This window comes from Etheostoma cragini, chromosome 4 (assembly GCF_013103735.1).
Source record: "Etheostoma cragini isolate CJK2018 chromosome 4, CSU_Ecrag_1.0, whole genome shotgun sequence".
NCBI classification, from domain to species: domain Eukaryota; kingdom Metazoa; phylum Chordata; class Actinopteri; order Perciformes; family Percidae; genus Etheostoma; species Etheostoma cragini.
In genome coordinates, this window is record NC_048410.1 from 969509 (window position 1) to 982899 (window position 13391).

The following is a 13391-nucleotide window of genomic DNA, read 5'->3' on the forward strand; positions in this document are numbered from 1 at the left end:
ATTGAAGGGTTAGTTGTGAATGACAGACAAATTACCATAAGTCAATTGGCTGACGACACAACTTTATTTCTTAAAAATTAGACTCAAATGCCCATGGCCTTACAAATCATTGACCAGTTTTCAAGAGCTTCAGGCTTACAATTGAACTTAAATAAATGTGAAATTTTATCATTACATGATTATCCCCTGCAACCTTTGTTTAACATAGAAGTCAAGTCTCAAGTTAAATACTTGGGGATTGTTATTTCCAAGAATGAAATAATTTCAGACAAAATGAATATATGGAACAATATACACAAGTGTAAATTAACCTTAAATAGGTGGCTGCAGAGAGATTTAACAATTTTTGGGAGAGTTTTATTATCCAAAATGGACAGCCTATCCAGACTTATTTACCCGGCCTTCACTTTACCCATCTCTTCAAATATGATCAAAGCCATGAACAAGGTCAACTTTAGTTTCATATGGAGAAACAAATTTCAATACATAAGGAAGATTGACATGGTTAAAAATTATGAAGATGGAGGTGCGAATGCTTTTGATTTTGATATAATGAATGGTGTCTTAAAATTGAAATGGTTAAAAATTGTTATCAATAACAAGCAATCCTTTTGGTTTAGTGTCTCCAATCTAATATTTTCCAAGATGGGAGGAATAGACTTTCTTCTGCGATGTGACTTTGAATGCAGTTCTCTACCAATCAAACTTTCCGCTTTCCATCAGCAAGTTCTTCTCCTTTGGAAGTTGATCTATAAACATAATTTTACACCTCACAATACCCCAGTTTGGAATAATAGATACATATTGGTTGGCAGAAAATCTGTGTACATGGAGGAGTGGAATTCCAGAGGTATCTGGGCAATTGCTCATTTTATGGACAGTAATGGGGTCTTGTTACAGAACGAGGAGTTTTGTGAGAAGTATCAACTCCAATGCAATGCCAAGTGGTATGATAGATGGTTGAAAGCTATACCAATGTCTCTGAAATCAATGGTGAGAGAAGACATTAGGTATTCCGGGGTTTCTCCTGGTCTGAGGCAGCTCTGCTTAGAAGGAATTCCTTTCTGTGATTATAAATGTACCAACAAAGTTATCAGAAATATTCTGTTAAGGGAATTCTATCCTAATCCGGTAAGAAGAAAATATATGTTGAAAGGCTTTGATGATGGAGAGGTTAGGAAAATAAGGAAAAGCTATATCTCATTCCCACTTCTTCCAAAGGTGAAAGAGGTCAACTTTAAGATTTTAAATTGAATTTACCCTACAAACGAATTCTTAAGCCTAAGATTCAATTTTGATACAAATAACTGTGTTTTTTGTGAAAAGGAAATTGAGAATCTAGAACACGTTTTCTTTCTGTGTGAGTCGGTGCAACCCTTCTGGAAAGATCTGCAGAGCTGGGTACAGGCCAGGAGTATTGTGATGCCTCCTCTGACAGTGCTGAATATTAAGTTTGGTGTTTTTGTTGAAGACAAAAAGGTAGACTTCGTTCTCAACATCTTGTTACTGTTAGGGAAACATTTTATACATAAATGTAGATATTTTAAGACCAAACCCTCCCTGAGCCACTGGAAGAATGAGCTACACCTTTTGTATAAGTCACTGAAACTGGTTAAGGTTGGAAAAGCCCTTGATTTGGTTTATCTACTTGAAACTTTTCATTTAATTTGAGATAGCCCTCTTTATTTATTTGTTTGTCATTTATTTATTTATTTTATTTTTCTCTCATTTCTTTCCTCTGAATTTTGATTTGATATGTATATGCTGTTATTTTTTGTAAACATGCTTTAATGTGTAATTGTTTCCTGGCGCTCTGCGTGTAGTTCCTGCTCGTGTCCACCAGAGGGCGCCATGACGTCACTCACCGGCAGAGACGCTTCCTCTGAATGTAGGTCAGAGGTTACATTTAACAGAAGAATAAAGTTATTTTATGGAGAAAAAATGATAAAATTGTAATATTCATAGGAAAAAAATTAAATAACTAAGAATTTCATGAAAAGAATAAAATCGTAAAATACATAATCTAAAAAAATGTAATTCAGCAGAAAATTGTAATGTCCAGAAATTAAACAAAATGTAAAAAATTGAAATACAAAACCGTAATATTCAGAACATTATAAGTAGTTTAAGAGGGAAAAGGGATTTCATGAAATAATAAGGAATAAAATCTTATTGTTCAGAAATTACAAAATAATTAAAAAGGAAAACTAATTTAATGGATTAAAAAATTGAGAATAAAATAATATTATTCAGACAATAAATAAAATGTAAGAAGGCAAAGTGATTATAAGAAAAATGTAATAATGAAAAACAATTTACACTTAAAAATAAAAAGCCCCTCTGCAGGTGAGTGACGTCATGGCGTTAAAACATGTTTACAGGTTTTATTATCTTAATTTAAATGTTTTTATCTTGTACACTGACCCCACTTCATACATTTTTACTTATTTTATTTTTAGTATTTCTCTAGTACTACTATATCCATTTGTTTTAATCAGTATTATTGATTAAATATTTTAAATAATCCATTTAAATAATTGATCAAATAAAAGAGATATAGGGTTTCAAAATAAATACATACAATTGTATTAAATTTACTTTAAAATGTGTTGTCAATGTATGATATAAAAACATTAAAACATTTAAATTAAGATATATACATGTTTTTATCTCATACAATGACGATACTTTTTTAATTCATTCATTTAATTGCATTTTTTTTCTTTTGTGACCCGATATCCCATTTATTTTGATCAATTGTATTTAATATTAATATATTATTTAAACTAATTATTTAAAATACTTTTTCAATAATAATGATAACAAATATAGTATTACGAAAGAAATTTTAAAAATTCAATAAATATAAATGTATTAAGTGGAGACAATATATAAGAGCAAAACATTTAAATTAAGATAATAAACCCTGTAAACATGTTTTAATGTGTAATTGTTTCCTGGCGCTCTGCGTGTAGTTCCTGCTCGTGTCCACCAGAGGGCGCCATGACGTCACTCACCAGCAGAGACGCTTCCTCTGAATGTAGGTCAGAGGTTACATTTAACAGAAGAAGAAGTGATTTAACAGGTTGCATGGAAAAAATATTTACAGTTATAAAATCGAGATCTTCACAAAATTGAAACTAATTTTAGATAAAAAAGAAAAGGAAAAAATACTAATAAATTCTTAATATTCAGGAAAAATAAATCCATAGAATACTTTTACAAGCTTGTTGTGGTGAAGTTATGGAAGAACCATTTCCTTCTTTTCCAACATCCAGCTAAATAATGAATAATATATAATAATAATAATAATAGTAATAACAATAATGAATAATGCTCAGAATCCTTAGAATAGCTTTTTATTTCATAATATCAAAGCATTGGGAACACTGAACATTCAATAACAAATCAAAACATGAGCAGAAGTGATGAAGATTGTGTTATAACTTTACAGAAAGGGAAGCAAAATGAATATTAGGGTGTTCAAAAATAGCAGAATTTGTATTTTCACATTTACAAACTCAAACATTTACAGTTTAAACTGAAAAAATGTCTCAAGGTTTTTGCTTCACTTTGATTCATCGCACTAATATTTAGCTGCATAACCATATTTCTGACGTTTTATTCAAGGCTTTGAATAATATAATATGAATACATTTACATTCAAATGATAAAAGACACTATATTATAAATAGTGCAAGTACACAGTAAAGTGTTCAGTAAAGAGGCTTTTATCTAAATACTTGTATCTTTGGCGTATCTGCGTTTAAAAGACAGTGATAGAGACAGTAAGGAGGACCAGAGAAGACCTGCAGGAAGGGTCCTGTGGAGGACTCAAACCAAAGCCACCGCGGTGAGGACTCAGCCTAAAGTCCCGGCTCTACCCGCTGAGCCACCAGGGCGCTGCTTCATTCACTGAGTTAGATAAAAAGATCAACTCCACATCTCAGCCTTTACTATTCTTCTACACACACAGGCAAGAAATGATCGTCTAAAGAGCAAACAGCTGGAATAAAACACTATAAAATAACTAAAACATTACATGAAGTGACCTTTTTACACAACATATGTCACACTTCACACCATCACAGCTAACTTTGTGATTTGGTGTGAATATAAAATAAAGACTTCCAAGAGCATCATCATGTTGAGCTGGTCCTCTCTGCTCTACACACCTCTGGATCAGGAATACTGGACCAGTCTTACCAACAGGTCCACCATCAACTAGAACTGAAGACCACATCAACCAGCCTAACTGGGATAGAACACAGCAGAAAATAACTGGAAACTAAATCAATATTTCCAGCAACACGGACATTATCTAAGCCTCAAGTCATCATTAGTGAACGATGTTCCATTAGACTACTGAAGCACGTTTCTTCTTCTGAGTTGAACCTGCAGAAAAAAAGACAAAACAATGTTAAAGATAATTCAGTTCAACTTTCTTGATCATATTCAGGCTGCACAAACTGTGAACATAATTTCTTTGGTGGCTGATCTACACAGATTTGGGCCCTCCATAAAGTAAAATGTATTACACATTTATTTTGGTAAATTAAGTTATTGTTAATACACAAACATGAACCAGAGTAGCAGGTGCTCTTGGAGACGTCTACTGCTTTCTTTGTGTCATTGAGCTTCAGATTTAATCTACTGCAGACTGCTGATATTTCATTAAGAAATTAGAAAAGTTTCCATGATGTTAGTTGAGATGCAGCAGCTAGATAACGAGGTGGAGACGAGGCTCCACTCGTTAAATGAGAGGACATCTTTAACGCTTTAATCAAAGTACTCACCAACTACAACAACAAGCTTAACGTGGAACGTTTGAGGATTCTGAGGGTCTAGATGAATACAGTAGTATTCTCCACTGTCATCCCTCGTCGTATTTCTGATGATTATGGAGGCGTTGCCTTGTTTCAGTTCTTCTGGAAGGTATTCTACTCGACCTCGGAACTGGTCGTCCTGACCTCTGACCTCTTCACTCTGACCGTTATACAGGAACACATCCTTCTGCTGTCCACCTGCCTCGGGAAGGTGCATCCAAATAAACACTTTTGATGTAATGTCCTCCTTGGGCCAGACGTGGCAGGTTAAAGTAACATCACGGCCTTCTTTCACTGTGATGATTTTTGGCCATAAAAAATAAAAACATGTATTCATCAATATGTTTACATGCAGAGTCATCTGTTAGTAATTAATAAGGAAGAAACATAATTATAAGCAGAATTAAATTCCACAAATGCAGTTTAGTTTTTTCTTCAGTATAATTATTTTGTGCATATTTTTTTTATTTTTAAACACGACCAACATATTTGAACCATTTAAGCTTGTAGTGTATTATATTATTTACATACTCTACATCAAATATAATTAATCATTTTAGGAATAATGATTTAAGAATAAAACAAAATGATCTCCAGAACATTATAACATCCTGTAACAGTTTTATTAAATAAAATCGTCCTCTGGTGTAAATACCATCAGAATGATTAATGACTGAAGGTAAAACTTCCTCAAAGACTCTAAACATGAGATATGTATAAATAATCTGTTGTGTTGTCTGCTCATCATGAATATATTGATACCATTCATTATTTTAACTTACCTTTATTACGATGTAATGTGATGTAGCCCTTTTTTACAAGCACCATTAGAGCTAGAACACCAACAAGAACAAGAACAAGAACAAGAGCAAGAACTATAAAAACAATCCATCCAGTGGAGAGCCCTGAAACAAAAGACAAAAAGTGAATATTAGACTCAGAATATAACACAGATCATATCCAGCAGACTGGACATCAGTCTACACAAAGAGGACAACTGAAGGTTTGAATGTTCCTGAAATCCTGAAAACAGAGGTGGAGTGAATGCATAGGTATCATTTACAGGGGGGGGGGGGGGGGTTACAACCTGGCAATCAAAACTATTAAAACTGGCCAGTGCAACCCCCCAAAAACCTATCATCATTTTCACCGGATAAGCGGCTGAAGATGGATGGATTTTCGAACACTAAAAGTTGTACTTCACAAGATCAACGGACCACAACACCCCCCCCCCCACCCTCCAGTGGCCAACCAGGTAAATTACATCATTTCATTCTAAATCTATGAAGGTAAATACGGTCAAAAGTTGAGAGCTTGTAGACTACGATGTGAGAACCTGAACTTGTTAAAATTTGCACATGCAAAAAATATGTTATCTGAATTAGAAGTCACACAAAGAAAAACACCAGAGCTTGTAGAATATAATGTGAGAATCTGAACTTGTAAATTGAAATTTGCACTCGTAGGAAATGTTCACACACCTGTATTCTGAATGTAAAGTCACAGAAAAATATTCTCAAATGTGTAGATTGATATTTGCATGAACACAATGACAGCTGCAAGCGTGTAGTGCAACATTAACTCGTGCACACAATTCTGGTTCATTTTCCATCACAACCACAACTCAGTGATTACAACATCTGGAATCTGCCGCTGCAACTTCACATTTGTGTTCTCATGCAGCACACAACGGAGAATCAGCGCACATCGACATCTGCAATACTTCTTGCGATACATTTGGCGCAAAACTAATTTGTACCTATGGACTTAGTCTGTGGAGCTCTGAACCAACAGGAGCAGGGGTGGGGGGGACAGCAGGGTTTCTATCACCAGATTAGGGACAACTCTGTCCGGGTTATTTATGTTGCATGGAAGCTAGCGTTAAAGAAAGCAAAGAACTACACCCGCTTGGGCAGCAACAGTAATTTCTGCAGAATGAGTGTTCCTTAAAGGAGAATTACAGCCAATATTTACGTTAATCTTGATCGCTATAGATATGAGAGTACTTTCGATTGAAACCCCCCCGACCTGAATCAGAGCAGCAACACTGAGTAGCTGCAGCTACGTGTACAAGCTTCCACTGAGCTAAAACAGCAGCTAACGGGGCAGGTTTTAGAGCCTTTGTGTCTCTTAACAGACACACTATGCAACTGATATGTCTGTCCAACATGAACAGGGCCCTTACGTAACATCAAGATGTGTTTTCAATTTAGACATTGTTTTAATTCCCCTTCCCTGTCTTAATCTTGCTGGTGGGCAGCTTGCTTGCTTGCCTGGTTAAAATCAACCGTTTTCTGTCTATATTGTTGTGTAAAAACTTTATAGACTGAGCTTTGTTGGTTGATCATGTTCAGACAGTACTGCTATTGCTGCTGTAATGCGATAGCATCTCAGTGACGGTTCTGTCACGGTTCTGTCTCTTCTCTCTCTCCAACACATAGGAAAGGGTCGCGCACACTCCCTGAGACCTGAACAACCAGTGATGTAGTGGAGGCTAAACGCACGTAAACGCCGTTTATGCACCTCTCAAAATTCGTAAATGGCGTTTACCCACCTCAAAAGATCCACCTTTATCCGCCATTCTAAATTAAGCTTATGTCGTTATAGTTTCATATTGTTCATCATTAGTTTCATAGGTTGTTAAACCCCAGATAGGGGAACGAGACACTGCGTCGGTTACGACACTATGGTAACGCCTTTAGGCCTGACGGGGCTGAATGCGAATGAAAACTACTCCAATCCCATTGGTCCTAGTGAGAACGGTAGCATGTGACGGCATAACCGTAGGGGCATATAAGCACACCGGCACATAGCTCATGAGCTCTTTCTATGAAGCAAGGCACTCCAGGCGGGGCGAGGGGCGGTGAACCGACGCAGTGTCTCGTTCCCCTATCTCGGGGAACAAGGGTTACATCCCCTATCTCCTAGGAGCGTTGCCCTGCGTCCCAAGCTGCTCGAGGGGGACTGTGAGAATCCACACTCCGTCTCCGGCGCTGACGCCGGGTGGCCCATCTCCAGCAACAGGCCCGCCTGGTAGGCCTGCAAAACCGCCATGGTGTGCCACCGGTAGTAAGCTCCCTGACAGCCTGTGGTCAATCCAGACCGCGTTTTGCCACAGCTCGTGACATTTCCGCCGGGCGCGGCGCTCTTCTGATGACGTCGGCCCGACACCCGCAAGTCCTCTCCCTCCTCCACGCTGCCAAGCACAACCAGCTCCTCAGAGCCAGAGTGCAACCGCTACGTCTGTCAGCGTCCCCGAACAGAAGAAACCGAGAGCCCGGCCCACGAACGGGGACTGGGGGAGTCGGAACCGGCAGACAAAGGACGAGACGGAGCAACAGCCGTCTCGGAAACCTCCAGCAGATCACGCTGCGATCCACGTGACCGAAACCGCCAAGCCGCCTCACGAGCCACGGGGAGAGCGTATCTGGCCGTCCGCGGAAAAGAGGCCGTGCCGGACCTCAGTACACGCACGGGCAGGGCTCCGCAATGGACACAAACAGCCCCCTCAAGAGCTGCCGTGGCGTGCGACAGGCCCTAACAAGCAACACACACCTCATGAGAGTCTCCTAATGTGATGAAACGCGGGCAGGGAGACACACATCTCCAGAACTGGTTAACTGCTCTGACATACTGCAACTTCCAGGTGACTAGGATACATGGAGTCTTTCAAACACAACATCAACCAACGTGCCTGCTGAATAGAAAAAAGCTAATGAGCTATGTGCCGGTGTGCTTATATGCCCCTACGGTTATGCCGTCACATGCTACCGTTCTCACTAGGACCAATAGGATTGGAGTAGTTTTCATTCGCATTCAGCCCTGTCATGCCTAAAGGAGGTCCCATAGTGTTGTAACCGACGCAGTTCAAGTTCCCCTCGAAGGGGAACTGGATGTTACAGGATATATTGTCTAATAAATAACTGGATGATATTTCATTCTCTGGCCACTGGAAGTTTGTGACAAGAAGCTCTCTTTGCTAGTCAGCTAGCTAGTTATTGTTGTTGCTCTAGCTGTTTGCGGTTTCGGTAAATGTTTCTATGGTAACAGCGAGTTGGACCAATCAGAAAACGTTGCTGTTACGCTTAGGATTGCGGGTAATGTAGTTTTTCTACGTAAGATAGTGGATAATTGGTTTTCTTATAATGTTACAAGGTTGATATCTACAGACTTCCAGCTTCATCAGGAGCAGAAACTGTGTCAGTCTATCTCGGATGATTTATACATTATGGCTGATAATCTAAATTCATATGGAGAAAATCAATGGGGTTTTTACTATATATAAACTGTAATCAACAACTATTTTGATAATCGATTAGTTGGTTTGAGTAATTTTTTTAAAGACAAAAGTAAAAAGGTCTTTGATATCAGCTTGTTAAATGTGAATATTTTACACATATTTTTGTTGTCTCTGTTTATTCATTTAGTAAACTTTATAGTTTATACCATATAATTCCTTCTTGAGTCTTTTTAACAAGAACTTTGATTATTGTATGAACTGAATACTGATTGTTTGACCATTGAGGGAACAACCAGTGATACATGACAGCCTATAGAAATGTCATAAGGATACACCGGTAGGCCGTGGCCCACCTTCTGTGATCGCGTCATGGTCCACCTGATCACAGAATTTATAGTTTACCCACCTCTTTTTTACCACTACACCTCTGCGAACGACCACCAACTCAGTTGTTTCTTCACACTCCTTGAACGCACAGGTGTGCATGTGTGTTGTTTGTGTGTGTATGTGTGGGTGTGTGAGGGAGCAAGCAAGCAAGAGCAAAACAGCAGTATACGTTGGAAGGTAAAAATTTATGTTTTTCAGATTGTCCTTTTGAAAATGGCCCACTCACTTTTGTATTGACCCCCCCAAAATACTGTCTCTGCCTATGTCACTGCTTCACACACACACATTTTTTTTTAAATTATTTACAGATAAAGTCAAGATGAGGAAGAATCTTACCATGGATAAGCACATAGGTGTCAGTGTAAACCTGATGGTTGATTGTCTCCTGTGTTGCTACACAGCGATAGAGGTCGGTCTGGGTCACAGTAGTCCTGAGAGTGATGTAGAAAAGGTTTCCTATTGATTCGCCCTGGGTCTTCTCAGCAGGAAGTGTGTTTCCAGCACTGTCCCGCCACTCTACTTCAGGTTCTGGATCACCGTGAACCTCACACTGCAGCAGAGACCAGTCACTTGTTTCATAAAGTATAGTAACATGTGGTTTTGGCGCCGCACCTGTGAACACAGTATGAACAACTCACTATAGGACCATCAAAGCATTAAAACATCCATATTAGGATGTTTCATCTATTTTCTTCACTATGGCAATTACAGAGTGAGAGAAAAAAGGACAAACAAACACACACACACACACACCTCCTGGATGAGTGAATTTCTGACTGTTGTTTTTCATAAGGATTAACAAAATTGACCAATGTACAATAAAGACAATTTTTAGTTACTGCAATTATAAAAATTGTAAAAAGATTTTTTTAAACATTTTTGAATTATTGACATTTACACAAACTTAAAACTGACGATGGCGTAAATGTCTCCACTTTTACGTGATTAATTCATAATCATACAGTACCTAATAAATAAAATACCCACAGTTAAAATGTATTAAACGGTAGAAAAGAGATATTAATAAACAAACGGGGGCTTGTTTAAAAGAACAGAAGTCCACCGATTAAATTTACCCTGTTTGAGTTAAAACGGAAGTAAAAATGATGCGGATAAAAGTCGATTAAATTCCTTGGCTAGTTTTAGCAATGCTCGACAAACTTTCAAAATAACGTATTTTCAGTCTTTTTAACGTATTGACAGCTAGTTTCGTCCAATGGTAAGTAAGCACCATGGAAACACTGTGAGCTTGTAGCCAATTAAAACTGTATTTATACGTTTATAAAGGCGAGATTAAAGATAATCAACATGTAAATCTTTATTTGAATCTTTGTTTAAATATTAAGAACATCTTTTCATCTTCTTATAGTCAGATTTAACAATTTAATAAATGTTTTCAACATAGTTTGGTAACTTTTAAAAGGTTTGAGAGATCTCTAGAGTCCTGTGCTGGAGATGCTCTGTATCACATTTTCTAAAATATCTCAGAGCAACTTCTGTCAATCATCCTGAAACTTCTTTACTAATTTATGCTTTTCTAACTCAAACATTAGGTAAACATTTCCTATAAATGAGGTTTATTGACTATAAATTCCAAAAATAACTGTAAAACTAAAGTTAATAAGTTAGTGCTATGTAGTGTTAAAAACGTCAAAAAGGTACAAACATTGAAAAAAAGTGTCCAAAGTGTTAAAAAAAGGGACAAAAACGTAAGAAAAAAACATCAATGAAAAGCGTCAACAAAAGTGTTGATTTTCAATTTTGACAGGAAGACAACCCAAGGGTTAAAAGTATCTCACTTTTTGAGTGAGATCAACACACCTAATTGGTATTTTAAAGATTAAAATGTGTCTTTCTCAAGAGAGAAATGTGAATGATCAATATGAGCCCAAAGAGTTTAAGATTAATTAGTTACTGCTTGTAAAATATTAGCCACTTAAAAATAAGTTTTATTATATTGCAGACATATTTAAATGTTAAAAAAAGAGCAGATATAATAAAAATACTCACCAATAACATCAAGCTTTATGTAGAAAGTTTGAGGTGTTTGAAGACGAGGCAAACCACAGCTGTAGACTCCACTGTCGGCCATCCTCGTAGTTCTGATGATTATGGAGGCGTTGCCTTGTTTCAGTTCATCTTGAAAATGAGAGACTCGATCTTTGAACTCTTCACTCTGACCACCTAGACCGTTGTTGTAATGTTTGCCTTCAACATACAGGAACACCTTCTTCTGACCTTCATATTTCTTCCAGACAAAGAGTCCAGATGTAACGTCCTCCTCAGTCCTGAGAGAGCAGGGTAACACAACATCACTGTCTTCTTCCACTGTGATGACCTTTGACGGCTCTGGAAGATAAAATAATTTATTAATCAGAATGTTTACTTCGTAGTAATTAATTAAGCAATATTACACAAGAGGGTATAATTTAACGTAAAGCTCCTTGGTACCATAGCAACATCTCTGGAGTGCCAGTAATATGACATTACATCAAACCATGGAGTGTTGTTGGAGCCATTCCAACACTTTGTTTTGTTTATATACCACGTTGGTTCTGTTAATTAATCTGCAGTTTAATGTTGGAGCACTGGGTGGAGCATTGCCTTTAGGAAGGTATAAAGGTAATCAGCCACAGGTACACAGGTGTGTGGAGAAATGGGAACGCATAAAGCTTTCACCCTGTCAGTCCTGTCAGGTTTGTCACTGATTTGTTTTTAAAGGAAAACGAAAGGAACTAAACCAGAAATGAAATGGACCAATGATTGTGCGACGGTGAGCAGGCCGTCATGAGAATAAATGGGTCACAGCTCCGAAATCAGACAGATTATGGACGTTGATTATTGGCACGCAGAACACGTCCAAGCAAGTTCTCCACTGGTCCCCCCTCATTGGCTAATGTAGAAGTTGATAAAAAAAAATCGTGTAATATTTAGGGCTTTAATCTCCCAGTCGACAAGTCGATTTATTGGTCGATACGTTCTGGGTCGACCAAAATTCAGATTGGTCGATTTTTTTGCCGTGTTATTTCACCAAGAGTGAGCATAGACTGTGAGGTGGAAGCAATTATTGCTAAGGGGGTGTTTTTAGAGCAACCCTGTTTCACAGGTAACAGTCTGTCTTCAGAACACCCCCCTTGTTTTCACTTGTTTTGGATTAGCCCGACCCACTGGGGACAGACTGAAGAAAGAACTAGAAAGCCTTGTTTAAGTGGTTTGCTGAATATTTATTTAATTGTGAGTGTTTAATTCCCAGTCAGTCCTCCTCTCCCATGTTGAAGACATCGCCAGTGTGGCAGCATTTTACAAAAATAGATAACGGAAAAAAGGTTGAATGCAAAGTTTGCAAGCAACAGTTTGCATATCGCAGCTGGACTACAAACATGACGTATCACCTAAAAACGGTAAGCTAACAGTCTGCGTTAGGTTGCCCTGTCTGTTTTCAGCAGGCTATAAGAACATATCAGAATTGGCAGATTTCATAGTCTAATAATCGTTTTATAACTACCGGCGTACCCACCCGCAACGACGGTAGCGTTCCCCGGACCCCCCCCCAGACCACGCTGGATGTTAAGCCTCTACCATCCAAACGCAAAAATAATATCACGGAAGGAATTGTCGACTTTATTGTTCAGATATGAGGCCAATTGTTGTTGTGGAGGGCTGAGGTTTTAAGAAGTTGTTAAAAGTTTTGGAACCTGGATATACGGCTAGCCCGCCACACAATCATGCATGGACTACACGCAAAATGTGAGGAACTCAAATAGAATCAGAGTTAATGCAACACAGTGAGGCACTGATATATATATATATCTATATATATATATATATATACACTCACCGGCCACTTTATTAGGTACCCGATGCTAGTAACGGGTTGGACCCCCTTTTTCCTTCAGAACTGCCTCAATTCTTCGTGGCATAGATTCAACAAGGTGCTG

General features: G+C 38.0%; 1 protein-coding gene across 1 annotated transcript in view; it reads right to left on the minus strand.

Annotated features, from left to right (window-relative positions):
- The window catches only part of LOC117943375 (V-set and immunoglobulin domain-containing protein 1-like), a 140546-nt gene that overhangs the window by 40818 nt on the left and 86337 nt on the right, over positions 1 to 13391 (minus strand). Inside the window, exon 6 of the mRNA XM_034869458.1 lies at positions 5609 to 5731. Within this exon, the coding sequence (XP_034725349.1) occupies positions 5609 to 5731 (123 nt within the window). The remainder of the gene's footprint in view (positions 1 to 5608; positions 5732 to 13391) is intronic.